Raw genomic sequence first — 20,947 nt, 5'->3', positions numbered from 1 at the left:
TGATTACTAGCTACAAAATGATAGGTAAATATTAGAAAAACAACTTACTTGTTAGCATGATGTTGATAACAACATCTTCCTCAGTGGGATTTTTGAAAGGTATAATGAAAGATGATTGAAGACCAAGATAGGTGGTTATTTTTTCTGTGTCTAAAGGCTGGGGGAATAGCCCCACTCCACAGAGGCAGAATTTCCATTCTTTAAACTGTTTGAGGATAAACATTCATAAGATAATTGTCCTAATTACACACATTTATTTGCAACAGTTAATAAATGTAATACACATAAAATTTTGGGCAAGTAAGAAAAGGATGGTTGTCAATATTTAACATGTACTCTTTCATCTTTCTTTTCCAAATTCCTTTTGATTTTACTGAAAAATCAGTCTTAGTGTTTTCACATTGAAAAAAGAGATAAAAGACCACTAATCAAATATGTAACATATTTCAATACATATAAGGTTATTTATACCAACATAAAAGAATATTTAGTGGGAAATCTTGCATTTCTATTCATGGTATACTTTAAAACCAATTTGTCTAGTAATGTGGGTACTAGACACTGCATGAAGTTTCCAAAATTGCAGGGTGAATTGCAATCGAAATTAAGATACCCACTGCATGAAGGCAAGGAAGGTGAAGCATACACTAAAATCCCATTAAAAGGAGGTATGTACAACTGCATGGGATATTACTTATCCTCACCATCCAATACATCTAATACATTTTCTGTTATTGCAGGAAATGGATTGAATGGCTTAAAAATTATGGGAAGGAGATTGAATGTGGCCCCTGTTTTGACCTGGGTTTCATAAGCCTGTTAAGTTCTATTTGAAAACGTTTTCTTTGTGTTCATTTAGAATCAAACTTCCTTGAAAGTATGACAGATAGAGATTTGGTTCTAGATATTTTATACTTCTACATCAAATACTTTGTTCATGTTACAGATGGATGAAAAGGTCATTGGTAAAAACCAGTGATCAATTTTCCTGGTTTATAATCTCTTGAACTACATAGATGTTTCCAAGCTTGAATTCTAATAAAAAGAAGGAAATTTGCTTTAAGATGGCTTCAAATTAGGATAAGCAATGGCAGGAAATCCATAAAATGCCATCTTTTAATAGGAAGAATTAAAGGCAAGATGGACCTCCATATTTTCTTCAAATGACCATATTACTGTTAGTAACAGTTTATATTCACATGATATACGTTTGCTGTACTTTCAGTTATGTTGCCCTAACTCAATTACATATAATTAACTGACAAATGAAATCCAGTTACTTTCAACCATTGGGGATAAACTAAACTATAAAAAGAAGGTCATGTTTCATGTTTCCTTAAATGACATGGAATATTGAGTTTCTATGTTAAACCATATCCTGTCATTTTTGAGTGCTGATATCTTACAGTTGCCCTGGCATTGATTAAATTATCCACTTAAGTTCAGATAGGAAAATGAAAAAATAACCCAGCAAACATGTGCATTAAAAAAATAACATTTTCAGCTCATATTTATCTCAAAATTCTACTAAAGAAGAGACAATAAAAATATAATTCTGGTGTTCCTAAAAGATATAGCAAGGGGAGGTAAAAGATAGTAAATCTGGCTTGCACATGGAGCAGGGCCTCCAGAAAATTAAAATTTGCTGAGACTCAACAGAACTTTCCATAGGTACAGGTTGCAAGGATCATAGACTCATGCTGGGTTAGAAAACCATTCTGATTTTTTATATTTTCATTTTTGCTATTCTGACCTTTAGAGGAAACAAGTCATAGAATCATACATAAATGCAATAAACAATGACAACTGTTTGAAAATTAAAATGAAACACCTGAAAACTAAAAAAGAAAATCTCAGAACATGTTTGAGACCAATGAAATGTTCCAATTACCACATCTGGTGCTTTACAACTGTTCTACAGTAATGTAATCTCATTTAGAGACTCTGGTAGCATAATAAATTCATGATATCTGAAGTTGTGATTACCTAACCAAATTAATCTGAGGATTCAAAATCTGCACATATAACTTGAGCCCAGAGTTAGATTTTTAGAATGCACAGCTCTTCATGTAGACCTAAACAGAAGCGAACAAAGTTAACAATAAACCATAACCATTCCCCTCAGGTTTGCAAAGATACACAATTGGAAATTGTTTATCCTATAAACACTGCCATTAGTTGATTTTAGATTAATCGGTTACTCAGTTGTGCTTGTCAGTTCAGATAGATTTGATCAATCAAAACCTGAGAGGGATAGAAATCTATGAGTTTTCCCCTAATGGTAAAAAGTTATTCCAAACGCTTAGATGTGGAAATACAATCTCTAAAGTTTTATTTTAAAAATACCTTCTTTAGATGCCTGCTCATACATAATATATACTGTTTTTTCAAAATTTCATTCAATTAATACTTTATGTTGAACTGATTTTGCTTGCAAAAGATGTCAACTGAATGAGTTAAATAAGAGTAAGACTGATTCATTCAGGAATAAAAAGGGCAACAAAAATCACAGAGGTTAGAAAGATACATTGAAAAGGTTGAAGGGGTCTAGACCCAGAAGCTGAACAGAGGAATAATTGATTCAAGTCTAACCATAGATGAATCCTCAGAGATTTATTACAACTTGGAAAGGAGATATTAAGAAATGCTGAAATCAAGCCCTGTGTTCAACTTATTCACAAACAGTTTGAGATGATTATTTACTTGTTTGAATTCTTTTCTGTTTAATAAAGAATTTAACAGTTAACATCTAGGCTATTCTAAAGCAATTAAGATGCCAAACTGATAATAGCCCTGCTGATGTGAAAGACTATCCTTGAATAGATACAATTTCCACCAGAAATGCAAGCAACTAAAATGTCCCCAATAATGAAGATGATGGCACTGTAAACCCCCTATCAAGCAGACATTTAAAAGATCAGCCTTGGGGCTGGAATTGTAGCTCAGTGGTAGAGTGCTTGCCTAGCATGTGTGAGGCATTAGGTTCAATCCTCAGCACCACATAAAAATAAATAAATAAAATAAAGGTATCGTGTCTATCTACAACTAAAAATTGTTGTAAAAATCAGACTTGTTAAAAGTATTTGTTTATAAGAAAATAATATCCACTACACTTTCCCTTCTGTATGAAGATTACTATTGGCTTTCTTTAATATTTTCTATAATCAAACACATATTTATAGTATTTATTTCAGGTCATGTATAAGTGAGCTATCATTTAGGAAATTTGAGTTTGATACAATGTTTTCTAAAAATAAGTGACAAAATGTTTTTGGAAAAGAGGACACTTCAATCATCCATAGGTCCCACATTGACATGGGGATCCCTGAATTATACTTGTTTCTACTGTCACTCGAATGTCAGGCTTCTGTGACCTTCTTGGTGTCCCCTATGATATAAAGTACATTTGTCTATTTACTTTCCTCCCTATCACTATTTGAGTAGGTAAAAATAATAATAAATGTAAAAAATTGCGTAAATTTTTTATTGGCAACAAAAGAGTTACCAATCACTTGGTAAACTACAGGTAGCTATGAAAATCAGTCATACAAATGAAATTGAGCCAGATATCCTGGGTTTAGTTCTTAGTTAAACCTTTTACTGGTTACTTAATCTTAATTTCTCTGTCCCAGAATCCTGATTCATAAGATTGTTGATGACAATACTTCCTATATAGAACTGTACTTGAAAATGAATTGAGATGATTCTTAGAATGACATGCAACACATTTAAAGATGCTTTAAAAATAATCATTACTTTTAAAATAATTATTTTTCAGGAACACTGTACAGATGAAATGGAATAGAAAATGTAACACAATATTTGCAAGATTGAAATCTTTACATTTTTATATGTAAGTCCATGGAAGGTTAAGTAGTAAGACCCAACTCAGAGACTGAATATATATGCCAGTGATTTGACATTTACATTAAAATTTTGATGTTTTAAGCCTGGGTAGATATTCTCCTTCATTCAAGTGCTCTAAAGATTTTAAAACACCTTATTTAGGTGCTTGCACATGGATAATGTATGCTGTATTTTGAAAAGTTCATTAATGATTTACAATGAACTCATTTTACTTGTGAAAGATGTCAATTGAATGAGTTGGATTTATGTTTTGATTTTGAAATTTCATTAACTTGACTTAGTCCACAAATACTCTTATCATACCTGAGCACAGGAGAAGTTGATACAAGTTTCATGACCAGCTCTTCCAAGTGCAGAAGGATAAAAGTAAACAGATATCTCTGTGGTGGAGTGAGGAAGTATAATCAGCTGTGTAGATTCAGAAAGAAGCAAAAGAGAAAGAAAAATCAACATTTTTGTTTGAGGTGGCATATTTGTGTGCTAGTTGAATGCAGAGATGATGTTTGTGTGATGAATGTGCGGCGTTGTACACATTATCTCTTCTCAGTATGGCTGTTTATGAATATTGATAAAAGGGTCCATGGTGAACACTACTGCATGGATCTCATGCCATGTTATTTCCCCAGACAATGACCACCGGGTTACTTGCTGTGTAAAAGGACATCAGGACTAACTTTTACAAGTTGATTTTGCCTCCCTAATAATAAATATATGCATTTTTAACTAAGGGCCCATAGCCTATAGGCCATCTCATGTACATGTCAAGCCACTAGGAACCTAACTTGCAGCCTTGGTAATGTCAAATGAAAGCAACCTTTTCTAAGCATAGAGGGCAGACATGTATTTTAAACGTGCAATAAAATTTTCCTCTTCATCCTATTATATACACTCTCAAGATGTGAGCTGTGGTTGCTACAGTATGAGCTTGAATTCTCTCTTTAGAGAGAGGGAAAAACAACAATGACTCCATCACAATGTAATGAAGCCTCAAGTATCTTATGCAATTTAAATTCTACTCTGGGAATAATTCAGTGTTTGATATCAACACATAAAATAATAGAATGAGTGATACATGTCTGAAAAGTGAGTCAATTATTTTTCAGTAATATATTTTTCCACAAAGTCCTTGAAAAAGCAAGATTGCAATTTAGTAGCATTATTAAATCCTTATAAAACACATCATTTTGTGTTTGCTAAAACTCTTATAATAACCATAAAACGTAAATGCAGATTTAATTTTATATTTACTATGGAGTCACCTCTTGATTAAATATGTATGGTTTATCTCCAGCAAGTATTTTTTTCTCAGACTGGTCTCTACTATCTCTAATGTTTTGGGGTTATCAGTTAATACACACTTTGGAAATGTAAACTAGTTTTAATAACATCCTTAGCAAAAATAAGAAAAAAATGTATTTCATATATTTTTTCAACTTAGCAAATATGACTAAATATTTTGTTCTCTCTATAGATATCAACAGATAAAGTTATAGATATCTGTGTGTATGTATATATCTGTATGGACAGATATGTATTGAGACAGAGAAGAGAGAGCTTTTCTTATTGAAAAGATAATGTAATACTACATTAACTTCTAGTACTCCTAATTACTAGGTTTAATTTTTAGCCTATCCAGCTGCAAATTCCTCTTCTATAAACATATGACAGTCTTGTATTTAAAAATGAGTGTATATCATCAAATAGCAATTCTATTAAAAATTCTTTATTTCCACCTAAATTTCACTGAAATTCACTGAAGAATGTATTTCCCACGGTTTCAAGGACAAAAGGTTAAACACCATTGGTAGAAATTAGCTACAGTAAACCTGTGGTTTAATGTAATGGGGTATATTTGATATGTTAAACATAGGAATTTTAAGATTGTTTCATTATAAGTGTCATCATGATAACTAATACCAGTGTATGAGTTCACAATGAGTCCTAGTTCAAGAGGGAAAATAATCTTGTAACAGTTGAGTAAACTTGAATTCTCATGAATATGAGATAACTTAGGAGAATAATATGCTCTTAAGAAACATATTCTGAAGTATTTAGGTTAAAATGATGTGTGATCTACAATTTTCTTTCAAATTGAATAGCAAGATATACAAGAGAGAAAAAAAAGAAAGAGAAACAATGTGACAAATAATTAATAATTTATGAACCAAGATGGAAAGTACAAGGTTGTTCAGTGCATTATTATTTGAACTTCTGTATCTGTTTGAAATTTTTGGTAATATGTAGTTGGAAGGAAGCAAGTTTTTTTATATCATTATTTGACTTCTTAATCTCTGAAGTGTTTATGAATAATAATCAAGATTTTAAAATCTTTACTTATGTGAACACACATGCTATATAATGAAAGGTCATGAGTAAAGTACCATATATGTGTATATGCACTTATACATATAATTGTATAAATACATATATTATTTATAGAGGTTGTTTTTTTTGTTTGTTTTTTTTGTTTGTTTGTTTGTTTTTTGCGGTGCTGGGGATCGAACCCAGGGCCTCGTGCTTGACAGGCAAGCACTCTGCCAACTGAGCTATCTCCCCATCCCTATTTATAGACTTTTAAAATTGATTTTATATTATTTTTCATTTGTTATCATTTATACTTGTTATCCATTTGTTAATGTGTCCCCTATTTTATATACATGTTTTCTCACATATAACTTTGAGTTATTTCCTCATATTAGGCTTAGTTGCATTTTCAGTGTTCAGTAAAAGAATGAATGAACTAGAAATTTGTGAATGGAAAGGACAAAGAAAAGAAGCTGTTCTTAATTATGTAATGTCAGGTGACATGCAATATATTGCACTTGTTTTTCCTTGGACTAAAGATTAGACTCTTCTTTAAAAGTAGAGGTACAAAGGATATGAAAACACTACTTTCTAATGAGGACTTTTAGTTGTAGGTAAACAATCTTAAACCCCATGCTCTTTATAATTTTTAGAAAATATGATTTTAAGTGATACGAGCATGTATGTACATTTTACTATAGTTTTGATTTTGGTACTGGGGATTGAACCCAGGGGCACTTTACCACTGAGCTACATCCCTAGTCCTCTTTTGTTATTTTTGTTTTTCTCTCAAGCCAGTGTCTTGCCAAGTTGCTGAGGTTGGACTCAAACTTGTAATCCTCCTGCCTCAGCCTCCTGAGTAGCTGGGATTTCAAGCATGTGCCAATGTGCATGGCATTAATACACTTTTTCTAAGATTAAAGTGTACCTATCAATTTTATCAATATAATAACTAGTGATTTCTAATTTAATACATTATAGAAGAACTAAATTCATTTTATATTATTATTATTTGGCAACTAGTGACTGCCACAAGATATAAGTGACTGCCATTTAGATAAAAAGAAATAAAAGTATAATTTGTTTAACAGTCATTGAGCAGCAAATAATAACAGCCTATATTTAATTATCATATATACTAGCAGAGTTCCATGATTTACTGTGAGGTCCTGTGATGAAAATAATTATTTTCCTTCTTTTTTATTCCAAGACAGAGTGTCACTATGCTGCCCAGGCTGACCTTGAACTCCTTGGCTGAAGTGATCCTACTGCCTCAACTTCCAGAGAAGCTGGGATTACAGTTGTGCACCACTACATCTGGCTTGTAATTATTACTTTGAGGTTTACCTCAAAGTATGTGATTTCACATTCACTGTAAATAATTGGTGTCCTATGCTTTGGAAACATAGAAAGCCATGTTAAACTTTAGAAACTTGTTTTGGAACTTGGAGGTAGAAGAAAAATTTGGGCCACAGACAATTCTAGTCTTTGCAAGGAACCAGAAATGAGAAAATGGGACGGAGACAGGAATGGGGATAGGGAACAAGCAGTTCTGTCAGCACTATCTGGAAGGGCTGGTGGGGCAGGAACTCAGGAAGGACTAGAAAAGAAGTGGTCTCTTGTTACCCTGAACATATATAGTAACTGTTAAGTTAAAATTCTGTTACTGGGAAAATATTACAAAAGCTAATTATTAAAATGGTGAGAAATAAAATGTTTATTTAGTATTCAGTGATAATGAGCATGATTTTAGCATATGTAATTTTAAAAATTTATATTAACATGATATTGTTTTAATGATATATTGAAATTCAAGGGACATTGTATATAATAGAAAATTATATGTCTTAAAATTATTTAAGAATTTGAAAACTTACTAAAATGATAGTGTCCTAAAATCAGAATTACAAAATGCTCTAGTAGTAGTAGATCTCACGACTTTCTAAATGTACTTACTGGTGATCCTTTGTCAATTTCTGGGACAAAATTTCCAGGATTGCTGTTTGTTACTTGCAGTTCTAACGTTTCGTGTGTAGGATTATATAAGGGAATAGTCTGTATGACGTACCTGGGAAGAAAAACAAAAATAGTGAAGTTGCTGTATTCACAAACTTGTTCAATAACAAGTCCATAACTTGACCATTACAAATTGAATTGTATCCTCCCCAAAAGATGTTGGCACATAAAAATTGTAAATATTTATGGGGTACAATGTTATGTTTTGATTATGTAACAAACAAGTGTCAATCAAAAATTAAAAGATATTACTCAAAAAAGATAAAATGCTGTCCATTTGCTCTCTATGCCAATTTGTCAAACTGTCTAGAATATTTATGTAGCATTAAAAAAAATATATTGAAGTCCTAACTCCCAGTCCCTCCATTATCTCAGAATGTAATATTATTTGTTATCTGGAATCTATGTAATTTCTTAAGCTAAACTGAAGTCATAATGGAGTAGGGTGGACCCATAGAAAAATATGAAGGAAATATCTCAAACTAGTTTTCCATGCTACTGTAAGAAAAAAAGTTCAAATATCATTCATGATCAAATTTGATGCACATATTTGATGCAAAACTCTGTGGGTTTTAACAGCATTTAGTGATTTATGTTTCAACTCAGACCTGGATGATTTCATTTTTTCTCTTCCCTGATCAATTTCAAGCAGCTTGTGATTAGTTGAAATTGAAAATGTTTATTTCTGACACCCTACATTTGTTTAAATATTGAAGATGCAGGTATATACCTTGGATTTGGCTATGAGTAAATAATGTCAGAAATATATCAGTGGGTTGGGGATGTAGCTCAGTGATAGAGCACTTGCCTAGCAAGCATAAGATCCTGGGTTCAATCCCCAGTACCACAAAAAATATACATACTATTATGAATAAGGTCCATTTTCCTATTTCTATTTTGTTGATTGACAAGTGGCTCATCTAATTACTATAAAAAATTGAAAGTGCTAAAAGGAAGTTGCTCATAATTTCCTAAATCCAATGTATTAGCTCATTAAAATTATATGCACATGTATGAAATTTACTTCAAATATAATCAGCATTTAAATCTTAGTCTGGGGTATAGGTTAATTACTTCATGGTATGGCACAAGTTGCATTTATTATTTGTTTTCAGCAAGTAAATTTTTCAGATATTTGTGATTTAGTTTATCACATTTTTTGTGTGGGGGGGTACTGCCTCAGTCTCCTGAGTCACTGGGATTATAATAAGTGTCTGCCCACCATGCCTGGCAATGTATTGTGTTTTAAATAATGTGTGTCTCTCAATCTTTCAATAGCGATTAGGCAACAAAACTCAATAGCCAAGTAAAAGTGAAATCAAAATAGTGTCTATGTGATAAGAAAACAAAAATTAAGAAAATTAAGAACATTTCCTTAGCTACTTTTTGACAGGCTCTCAGATATTCAAACTCTAGGGAATCAAACAGAATTTTCAGGACAATGTTCTGGGCAATACATATTTTCTTAAGGATTCTTGCTATTAATACTTTGACTTTGAACTTTCACCACTGAGTTTCCTGATCCAAGATTGAAAAATTGAAAAAGAAATTGAAAAGATATATACAATTAGATAACTATTTAACAGCAGTTTATGCTTATTTTCAAATACAATTTGCAGAAAACAAAGTTCTCTTATAATGAAGCCACATCCAGTTATAATGGGAGAGTCACAGTTATTCTTGTTCATCAAAGTAAAAATTAAGAGGTATTCCATCAGTCTCAGTTCATTAATATGCAAAGTGATTTTAATGTGTGGAGAAACCTATGGCTTCAAATCATACTGAATGAGGCTTGAGGTATAGCCAGTTTACTCCCTCAGGGAGGAAAAGATAAATACAATATGATATTGCTATCTGACCTACATGTGGATGGAATAAGGTTGAACAATAAGTAGGAGGAAAGGATAGGAAGGGCCTCACATAGCTTTCTAAGGCACTTTTATTTCATTTTAAAGGCAATAAAGTAACCTGAAGCGGTTGATTGTCTCTTAAGTGGAAGTATGGCATTCTCAATTATGTACGCCAAAAAATTCATCTTGGCAACTTCAACTCATTAGAAAACAAGTTGCAGTTGGAAAGGAGGGCAGACACTGAAACTAATTATAATTATTATGGTCTGATAATCCAGCTGAGAAACAATGAGGGCTTGAGCAGTAGGAATAGAGAGGAGGCAAGAGCTTCCAGAGATACTAGATAGGGAGGAGAAATGCAAATTGGTGAACGTCTGTGTTTGGAAAGGGAAGCGACAAGGAGTATGGAGATCCTGTATATGGACCTATAGGGAATGTGGATGGCCCACTGGTGAACTGTTGGATTTATTCTGCAAGTAGCAGTTAGTAAAATGTTTTAAAATGGAAACAGACACCAGAGGAAACATTCGTATGATTTCATTTTTACCTAATATGTAAAATATACTGATACAGAAAGCAAATTAATGTTTTCCAGGATCTGTGAGGAGGGGGCAAGTTACAGTGACTGCTTACAAGATAAGGAGTTTCCTGTTGGGGTGATGAAAATGTTTTGAAAGTTGACAGAGATGTCGTTGCACAACAGTTTGAATGTACTTTAATTGCGCAATAGTTTGAATGCACTGAGGTATTTACTTTAAAATGATTAACTTTATTTTATGTGGAGTTTTCCTCACAAAATAGAAACACAAATAGAAAAATGCATGAGGTAAATAATATCAGAGTTTACCACACATGATATGAGTAGGTATTGTTCATGATGCTCCCATTTCAAGTGTGTGTATGTGTGTGTGTTTGAGGTTGCACAATAAAGCAAACTTTTTAGTGAAGGGTACAGTCAAGAAAGTTTTAAAACCATGACTTGGATGACTGTTTGCATGGTGAGGACACTAAATGAGAAAAAACACACAGCAGGAAGCTTTGCTGGGAGATAATGAGACTGTAGCAAATTTAATTAAATGTTTACCATACAGATGGAGGTATGAGTCTGAAGTTCAAGAGGGGTTCCAGCTGTAGCCACAGAGTTTCAATACAAAATAAAACAAAATATATTTGGTCTAAAATGTATATTTAAAGCACTCATAATTATAATTTAAATAGAATCCTATTTATATTTTTTAATAAAAAATGACTGCAAAAATAAAACTACGAACTGCCAACACATTATAATTATGAAATAAAGTGGACTATATTTTAAAACATTCACTAAAGAAATAACTGAAAACCAGTGGAAGATTTATGGGGATTAAAATCTATTTCATTGCAAACTATTATTATAACTTGATGACATTTGAAATGCTTTTTTGTATCATCCCCGTTTCAAGTGTATCAAAAGCAAGAAAATCTGCAATTGCCAGAAAAATACAAACTAAAGATGTATTTGAATGACACGAAAGTAGTAGGGAGACTATTAGAGAAGAGGAAGAGAAAAAGGGGAAGGACAAGAAAGGTAATGGAGGGTGGATATGAACAAAGTGTGTTATTTACATATATAGATATGCCACAATGAAATCCATTATTCTGTATAATTAAAATGCACTAATATAAAAGAAATGCTGACTCATTGCTCATCAAGTTTTTTAAATTGAAGTGATTCTAATAGTTTCTTACATGCCAGGTTTCTAATAATTAGAGATGAAGATTATAGATTTTACATGTGTATATTGAGAATTGTTGATACATATATTATTTAGGGAATAAAATTCAATTTCTTAAAAGTTCAAAATGTTACTATTTTCTCATTTAGTTTCATATTTCTTCATAACTATGAGAATTTTTTTTTCATCAAGACAGTTTCAAACTTGTTAATATAGTATAGGAGAAAGAATCAACATATGAACAATGAAAAAAAAGATGATTTTAACAAATCAAGTAAAATAAGAAGTAGCATCTTTAAAACAAATTATAAAGTATACATGGGAACTCTGTCCTGTTGTTTTTCATCTTCTTTATAGCCTTAAAATACTTTGAAATAAAAAAAATTAAAACAAATTATACAGAATCCAAGTGATGATAAAATACCATGAACCACTCAGATGAATGTACTTACTATAAAATTCATAAATCAAAAGATGCCTCTAATATGTGAAAGTTCCTTCGGTAACTAAATGGAATTAATTTCATTTTGTCAATGATTTATTAAGTGACTACTATCTATCTTTCTCAGATTCATTAATAATAATCTATAAGACCAACTATGGATGCTAATTAAGGCTGTCTGTGACACAGAAGTTCAAGTACATAGTCCTTTTATTTACTCCACTCTTCTCTAACTTAACACAAACCTGGGAACAATTAAACGTGTAGCCACAATGTTTCCACTGCACTCCAGACTTTTTATGACTTCCTACCATTATACATATTTCTAACAGTCACCCATATAATGACAACGAAATGGTCTTTGATATTGATAGCAGACATATGAACTAGATAGAAAGACTGTAAAATAAAATTGAGTTAATCTGCCTGAATACAAATATTAGTGAAAAAGAAAAAACAGAAAGAGAACTTAAAATCAGCCCCCAAATACTAAATCCAAAACAGACACAGGAAGTAAAAACAGAGAAAATAGAGATGGTATAATTCAAGGATTCCAGGAACTGAAATTCATAAATCTCCTTCTTGAAAGAGTTCTTTGAGTTGGGCACAGTGGCACATGCCTATAATCCCAGTGATTCAGGAGCAGGGGAATTGCAGGTACAAGGTCAACCTCACCAATTTAATGGGAACCTGTCTCAAAATAAGAAATAATATAATAAAATGGGCTAGGGATATAGCTCAGTGGTAGAGTGCTCCTGGCTTGAATTCCCAGTACCCCAGTACCAAACCAAACCAAACAAAACAAACGAAACCAAAAAATACCAGTCTCCAGTCACCTAGAAAAATGTATGAAAATAGAATCATGGCAAGACTTATCAATAAAATTTTAAGGACAGGGCTGGGGATATAGCTCAGTTGGTAGAGTGCTTTGCCTTGCAAGCATAAGGTCCTGGGTTCAATCCCCAGCACCGAAAAAAAAAATTTTTTTTAAGGACACTAGATGAAAAGATCTTACAAACTTCCAAAGAGGATAAAGATAAGGATAAAGAGGATGAGATAGTTATTATCAAACATCGTTTAGTATTATGATTATTGGCCTTTTAATTATAAACAAGTATGACTTTCCTAAAACGAAATTAAATTTGAGAAAAACATGTTTAAAAATAACTAGAGAACTTGAAAAGAAAAATTCTAGCATTTTCTACTGGAATAAAAGAAATCAGAAAACTGAGTCAAATTTTCACATAACTGTTTTATATTTACTAATAACATTTATGTATGGTTATTATCTATTAACATATTTTAAAATGAGAAATATATATGTAACTAGGATTTAGTTTGTAAATAACCTGTTGAATCAGACATTGCTGGTGTCCCACTCAGTTCCTGTAGTAGATTTTTTTTTAACAGTTCTCTGCCCTCATCCCCCATTTTCTGCATGCTTGCTTTTAATCTCTTATCTGAGTCCTTCAGATGATTTTTTATGGATTCAGGAATCCCCTCAACCCTACAGAGAGCAGAGTTTATGCCTCATTCCAAAGAGGTTCATAGTGACTAGTATAAGAGTTCAAAAGTCCACAATATGGTTAATAATTATGTATTGTATATCTCAAAATAGATAAAAGATTTTAAATGTTCTCACCATAAAAATTTATAAATATTTGAAGTGGTAGATATGCTAATTAGCATGAATTTGTCATTCCAGAGAGTATCAAAAACCACACTGTACCCCATAAATACACATAATTGTTATTTCCCAAATAAAAAATAAAATAGAATAGGAATCAGACTAAAAAGAAAGCCCCAAACAACAACAACCATTTCTTTTGCTTCAAGGTGTAGCAAACTCTGAGACTTTAGATCTAAGCTCCAGAAATCAATCAATCAATCTCAGTCTCTCTCTCTCTATCTCTCTGTCTCTCTCTCTCTCTCTCTCTCTCTCTCTCTCTCCAGGATTAGGTAGTCAGGGACTATACATGCAGTTACATTCATGTTCAGCTTCTTCCCCTTTCTGTTTTCTCTATTCTACTGATTTCTCTCTCTCTAGGATTACTTCCTTGATGAATCACTTGTACTGACATTTTGGTTCAAGATCTGGTATGTCTGAGGCCCTAGGGTCAACCTCCAGGACCATTAAAAAAAGTTAAATGCATTATAACAATGTTGTTGTATATAATTTTTTTAACATAAATAGTCATTCTGTTAAAGAGAACTTACTTTCCAAGGTCACATTGCATTTCTGGTATTGTGTTTGTTTTTGGAAGATCAGTAGTTAATTTCAGTAAATACCAGAACTCTTCCCCCATTTCAGGCTGGAAAATAATGCTGGTAAAAATATACAAAATATTGTCAGTAAAATGGAAGGAAGACCAATAGAATAGAGGAAGAGGATGGAGAGGGAGAGAGGAGGGGAAGACATGGAAAAGTAATGGGGAATTAAATCCACCAAATTATGCTATGTCTATGTACAAATATACCACAATAAATCATACATCTACATAATTATAATTCACTAATTAAAATAATAATAATAGAAGGTAGAACAATAGAGTAGAGGAAAGGGCTCAGGGAAGGAAGGAGGGGAGGGGGAGGGAAGAGAGGGGGAATGAGACTGATCAAATTATGTTGTGTGAATGTTGGATATGGCGTAATGAATCCCACTATTATATATAATTATAATGCACCAATACAAAAAAATCCTGTCAGTGGTTTTAGATTGTGTAATACACTTGGCAGGAAAAATAAAATATCTCAATTTGGTAGAAATAGTTGGTTTCAAATACAATATTTGACAAGTACACTATGATACATTCTACTCTTATTGTGGATGTATTTTTAAACTTTTTTCTATTTGGTAAGTAAATCACTTCATTATTTAAGAAAAATAATGATATCATTAATATCTATTTAATAGATGTTTGTTGAATTAGTGGGAAATATCTAAACATGAGTATTTCTAATGTGTAGGACCAAAGAGCTAAAGTCCATGTTTTTAACCATCATTGAACCAAATTTAGTTTATTGAATTGAATGCACGTGTACTTTCATAGAAAGGCTATCAAGCAGCATGTGGTTTTAAGAGCTTCCTTTATTATGTGCTCAGCCTTGGGGGAACAGAGCTTGTAGTAGTCTAAAATTATAACTGGGCTGATATGTCGGCTCTGTTGTTTTTAATTTGTATAGCTTCAAAAAAGTCATTTGCTTTTTGAGCTTCAAGTTCATCATATATAAAATGGGAGGAATCACTTCTGCCTCTTATAGTTATTATGAGAATTTTATATGTTTATGTATGTAAATACATGCCACAGTGATAATAATAATGTAGGCAGTCCATAAGTGTTAGCCCAGATTGTGCCTTTTAATATATACTGATTTTAAAAATCCAAGATTCAGTCTGTGCTCACAAAGCCTGTGCAGTCACATGGGAGAGATGGGATGAGCCCACATTTCTAATGGTAATCTATTAAAATAACATCTTTTATAATATGCTATATTCTTCTTTTCCTATTTCACTTTATAATGTTTATCCTTTACAATTTCACATATATATTCATTTATTTATTTGCTTGTTAAAATAACAATTATTTCTTAATTCCTTTTAAAGGATATTGTGCTAGAAGCAGCAATAATTTATCCTGGATTGTAGTATGTTAAGTGAAATAAGCCAGGCACAGACATACAAATACCACATGATCTCACTTATATGTAAATCTGAAAGAATCAAACTTAGAAGCAAAGAGTAGAATGGAAGGTACAGGGGGCTAGGATGGAGTGGTTGGGTGGGGGAGTTGGCTAAAGGATATAATATTTCAGTTAGACTAGAAAAATAAGCTCAAGAGATCTATTTTATGACAAGGTGACTATAGTTAATGATAACATATTATATACTTGACAACTGCAGAGAGTACATTTTAAGTGTTCTCAGATGAACAGGTGAGGTAAGGCACATATTAATCAGCTTGATTTAATTATTGACAGAGTATAAATATCTCAAAAACATTGCATTGTATACCAGAAACATATTCAATTTTATTTATTGTAATGAGTTAATGAATTAATCTTTAAAAATAATTATCCTCAGAAATAGAACTTCAACTAGCAAAGGGCATTTTCATGGAGTATAATAATGGAAGCATTAAACACATAAATACTAAGTCAATTATAAAGTTTAAAACTATAATAAGTAACCTGGATATAATTATTGAAACAAATAAAGTTGATTATTTCAATACATTTTTTAGATAATCATGTTTTTGTGGGTATACATATATGAAAATATAATTCAAAAAATTTTCACAATTATTATTCTATAAGAGCACTCATCATTATACCAGTAACATTTGTATATGTATGTATGTTTTCATTATAGTATAACAACCTTAATTTAATTTATTCTCTTTTCTCCAAGTGAATGATTTTTACTTAGCTATGAAAAAATATAAAGAATAATTTTCCTCAAGGAAATTGAAAGTTTAGTCCCTAGTCCTCATAAAATCATTTTCATTTAGTTTAGTTGCTGTACTTTGAAAGATCTGGTTCCTAAAAAATGAAAGAGGGGGTCAAAGGAGAAATATAGGAATTATTTAACTTAATATACCAATAAATAATAATTTCTCACTGAAGTAAACAAAAGCTCACTCCAATTAGTACCTTTTAATCAGGGAATAGTGTTAAAGCATGCAAAGAAAGAATTTTAAGAGCTTAATTTCAAGGGGTCAATAATAAATAGTAATGGTATATTCATATCATACCTTTCTTCTTTATAGCCTGTTGCTGCTGGAGAATACCAGACAATATAGTTAACACACTCTAATGGATTCAGTGTGAGTTCCTGGATTCCACTAAGGGCATCATTTGTTAATCTCACACCTATGTGGATAATTTTTTCTTTTGGATTAGAAATGGGTATTTCAATGCAAACGGTCTCCTAGAATTACAAAACAAATAATCAGCTTTGAGTGTCAGCACAGTCACTGTTCTATGGAAGCAAATGTAAAGAAGACTATTAAATGAGTCCATTTGCTATATTTTATTCTTGATCCACTACTGAATATATCTTACTTGTTTTTAATCTCTTGTACATTTTCCTTTATTAGTCTTGGTAGACAGTAGGATTATTATTTTTAACAGCAAATAGTACACAGAGATCTTACTAAATGGTAAGACAACTGTTTATAAAATTACATTTTAAATATTTTTCCACCAATATTATTACTACAACAAGGTCCATTTTTCAGTGTTTCCTCTGGCAGTAACTTGATGATGGCAGTATGTCACGGTTCACTGATTTTCTAGGCAACTTCACATATTTTATAAAGCTATTATCAGACTTAGACTCCTAGGATGTTTCTAAGGATCAAACTCATAAAAAAAACTGAAGGAAGGAAATATGCCTAGAAACTCTACCTAGGGTTTAAGACAAAAAACTAAAATGAAACATTTTGGCCTAGACATTTGTCCTGGACTGCTACTCAGATATTTTTCAGTGAAGATCATTGTCAGTTCAAAAAAATGCTACAGATTCTTCACAGAAGGAAAAGTACTAGAATCTAAGCCACTGATTTTCAACCTGTTTAATGATATCCCAGACTAATTCAATTTACAGGACAGTCCTGTCCACCTACACATATCACAAAAGATTTACAAAACAATCCCTATTCTTACTATATGTGATGGTCTCTGATACTTTGCATTATTGCATTCTATTTCTTAAAAAATAAGGCTAGAGTTGATGGACTCACATTTTCAGATCTGTGTATCAGACATTTAGACCCTGGGATATAGAACTGTTTAGGTCTTATCACATATAAGCCTTGAACAGAAAATAAAGCACACTGAAAACCTACTATTTTTCTCTGTTATCTACAATCCATCTAACAGGAGCAAGCCCTCATGTTACAAAGGGGATGTAACATTCTAATGCTGTTTGGATCTTAAGAGTAGGGAAAGGGGATAGCAGTTATGAGGTACTGATATCACAATTCCATGACAAATATCACTAACTGATCACTTCATTCTTATTCAGTAGGTCTAGACAACATCCTGAAAATTCTTTAGAGAGTAGCTTTCAGGCAGCAATCACTGAATGCTTAGAACTATGGGTACTGCAATCTCTTGAGAATCCCTGGAATTTAATTATCTGGAGTCTCAAAAACAGCAATAGACTTATTGAAACAAAAACTATAATCAAAAGTTTTAAGTTTCCTATTAATGTGATATATGTCTAATAATGATAGAAAAAGCTTTAAATTTAATTATAATAATTTTGAATTTTCATTAAGGTTTAAATATCATTTTTTTCCAAGCTAAAACAGATAAAAATTGTATAAGTGACACTTTAAAAAGGTAGTAGTAAATAAATAAATAATTTTTTTTTAAAAAGATGGTAGTATATGGATAATTTGCATTGTAGATATCCACCTCACAAACCATTGTGAAAAATAACTTAAACAAGATTAATTTTCTAACTATAAATATTTCTTAATGCTATAAAATTAGTTATTTTAAAAATATTTGATGTGATCAATAACTGAAAGAAAGGAAACTTGTCATTCATTATTTTATGAGGTGATCAAAATTTATAAGTTTATTCTTGGAACACTTTGCTTTGTTATCTATATAATTTCAGAAATGTGAAATTATTCTGAATAAATAATCTAAAAAATCAAACATATAAAAATAATTACATCCCAAAAAATGGTTGTGATGTTTAAGGTATCCTGCCACATCCTAGATTCAATTTTATAATAAATAACTCTTACTCAACAAGAAATACAGAGTCTAGTGAATTTATGTGAATACTTTATTAAAAAGTTTGAAACATTTGGCTATTATCTGTCTTGCCAATGGCATATTCCTCTACTTTGATGAGTAGGCTTCTAAGGTTAATTTATGTTTAGAATTAAAAAACATAATTCAGTTTCGACTGATTTGTTTTGAAACTCAGGTAAAATAGTAATGACTGTACATGGAGACTTCTAAAGCTGTCTTTCATCTTCACATGGGTTCTTTAGGTTCAATAGAGAGTATTCTTTTATAAGGTATTCAATATTTTTCTCTTATTTGTACTTTAAGAACATTTTAGTCAACATAATGACTTTTAAAAAATTGCTTCCATTTCTCAGATTCCTTTATAAAATGACTAAAATATGCATATTTAATCCTGTGGAGCATAAATCAATATTTTAAGACAGAAAGAACATTCACAAGATGTTGGAATTTAGAATGATGAAAAATTCAAATACATAAGAATAAAATATTATTTTAAAATATGCATGAACAGGTATATTGAATTTCACACCATAAACCTTTTCTGAGGAAATATAAATGCATATATACATTTAAAAACAAATGTAAAATATTTTCAGCATTTAAATTTCATTTACATATATTATTTTCTTACAATGTAAGAAACATTTTGAGAAGTTTAAAAACATAATTTATGTCAGGTTATTTCCCTTTCTGCATCTTCTAGTAGCTAAATTGCACATGAACTAAAATCTCTCATCTTGCCCATTAAGCCACTAGGAGATCTGGCACCAAGGAAAACCTGATCACAAACCATGCCTTCCCACCTTTTTGTTCGGACTCCAGCCTCATGAGACTCTTTTCTTCTTCCTGCTAGGTCCATTCCACCAAGCTCATTTTGTCCCCAACACTTGGCATTTGCTATTCTCTCTTCCCAGGTGCACTGCCCCAATCTTCAAGCCACACTCAATGTCACCTCATCCTATTTTTTGGGGGAGGGTGGGTGGTACCAGGAATTGAACTCAGGGGCACTCAACTACTGAGCCACATCCCCAGCCCTATTTGTGTTTTATTTAGAGACAGGGCCTCACTGAGTTGCTTAGCACCTCGCTTTTGCTGAGGTTGGCTTTGAACTCATGATCCTTCTGTTTCAGCCTCTCGAGCTGCTGGGATTATAGGTATGCACCATTGAACCTGGCGTCAGACTATTTTTGTTCATAGAATTATCACCATCTAGATTTATCTAATTCATTTCTTGTAACAGTAATGGGTACACTGAAAGGTGGAGTGAAACCTGACAAGTTTCTTTCACTATTCTCTCAAAGTTAGTAAAGGATTTGCCAATTTCTCCACCCCCAGTTCAAGTTTCATTTTAAGGTACTGAAAAAAACCCAAATTCAATCAACTCTTTCACTTCCTACCCAATTGAAAGCTTTTCCTGATCTTCCTTCTCTGGCACACCATCCTCGTCCTCAAGACCATCATGTAATTTTTCTGACCATTTGTGGGAAGAAGGTATACATGGCCTGCTCTTTTCAAGCCCTTGATTCTAACTTCATCTTCTGCAATCATAATTCTCATATGGCTGCTTCAGATTACAGGATGTAGATTGAATGAGAGGCAAAAGAATAGAGGCCATTCATTTTTGCTGGTTGGTCTTCTCCAATTGACTTAGTAGGTTCCTCTTCTCTTCTATTGTGAATTACTCTCTGTAGACTCTTTCTCCTGGGGTTTTTCCACACTAATAGAATGTATGGCAAGGTCCTTTCAAACAAGCCCAGGCCCAGCCTCCTTCCATTGATTCAAATAAACTTTGACCCATGAGGTCTTGTCTTATGGCAGTGGAAGTGCATCTTCCTTTTACTCTAACCATTTTTCTTTCCTTTGTGGTCCTTTCTGTTTATAGGAAATCTCCAAAAAGTCAGGTGACATTAAACTGTCAGTGTCTTCTTGCTGAAAAAGAGACTCCCACTGTCATATTCTGACCATCACATATTTTCTGGAAA

The 20,947-nt window shown here is 32.2% G+C and overlaps 1 protein-coding gene and 1 non-coding gene across 2 annotated transcripts in view; both read right to left on the bottom strand.

Annotated features, from left to right (window-relative positions):
• Positions 1–20,947, bottom strand: part of Cfap47 (cilia and flagella associated protein 47) — a 403,733-nt gene that overhangs the window by 94,198 nt on the left and 288,588 nt on the right. The window contains 5 exon segments of the mRNA XM_047535909.1: positions 49–205; positions 4,171–4,275; positions 8,128–8,239; positions 14,412–14,519; positions 16,946–17,121. Of these exon segments, the coding sequence (XP_047391865.1) occupies positions 49–205; positions 4,171–4,275; positions 8,128–8,239; positions 14,412–14,519; positions 16,946–17,121 (658 nt within the window).
• Trnad-guc (transfer RNA aspartic acid (anticodon GUC)) lies at positions 6,351–6,424 on the bottom strand. The gene has a single exon. It is a non-coding gene; the product is annotated as a tRNA-Asp (tRNA).

The sequence above is a fragment of the Sciurus carolinensis genome, chromosome X (genome assembly GCF_902686445.1).
Source record: "Sciurus carolinensis chromosome X, mSciCar1.2, whole genome shotgun sequence".
NCBI lineage: Eukaryota > Metazoa > Chordata > Mammalia > Rodentia > Sciuridae > Sciurus > Sciurus carolinensis.
This window is presented reverse-complemented; position numbering and strand designations above follow the sequence as displayed.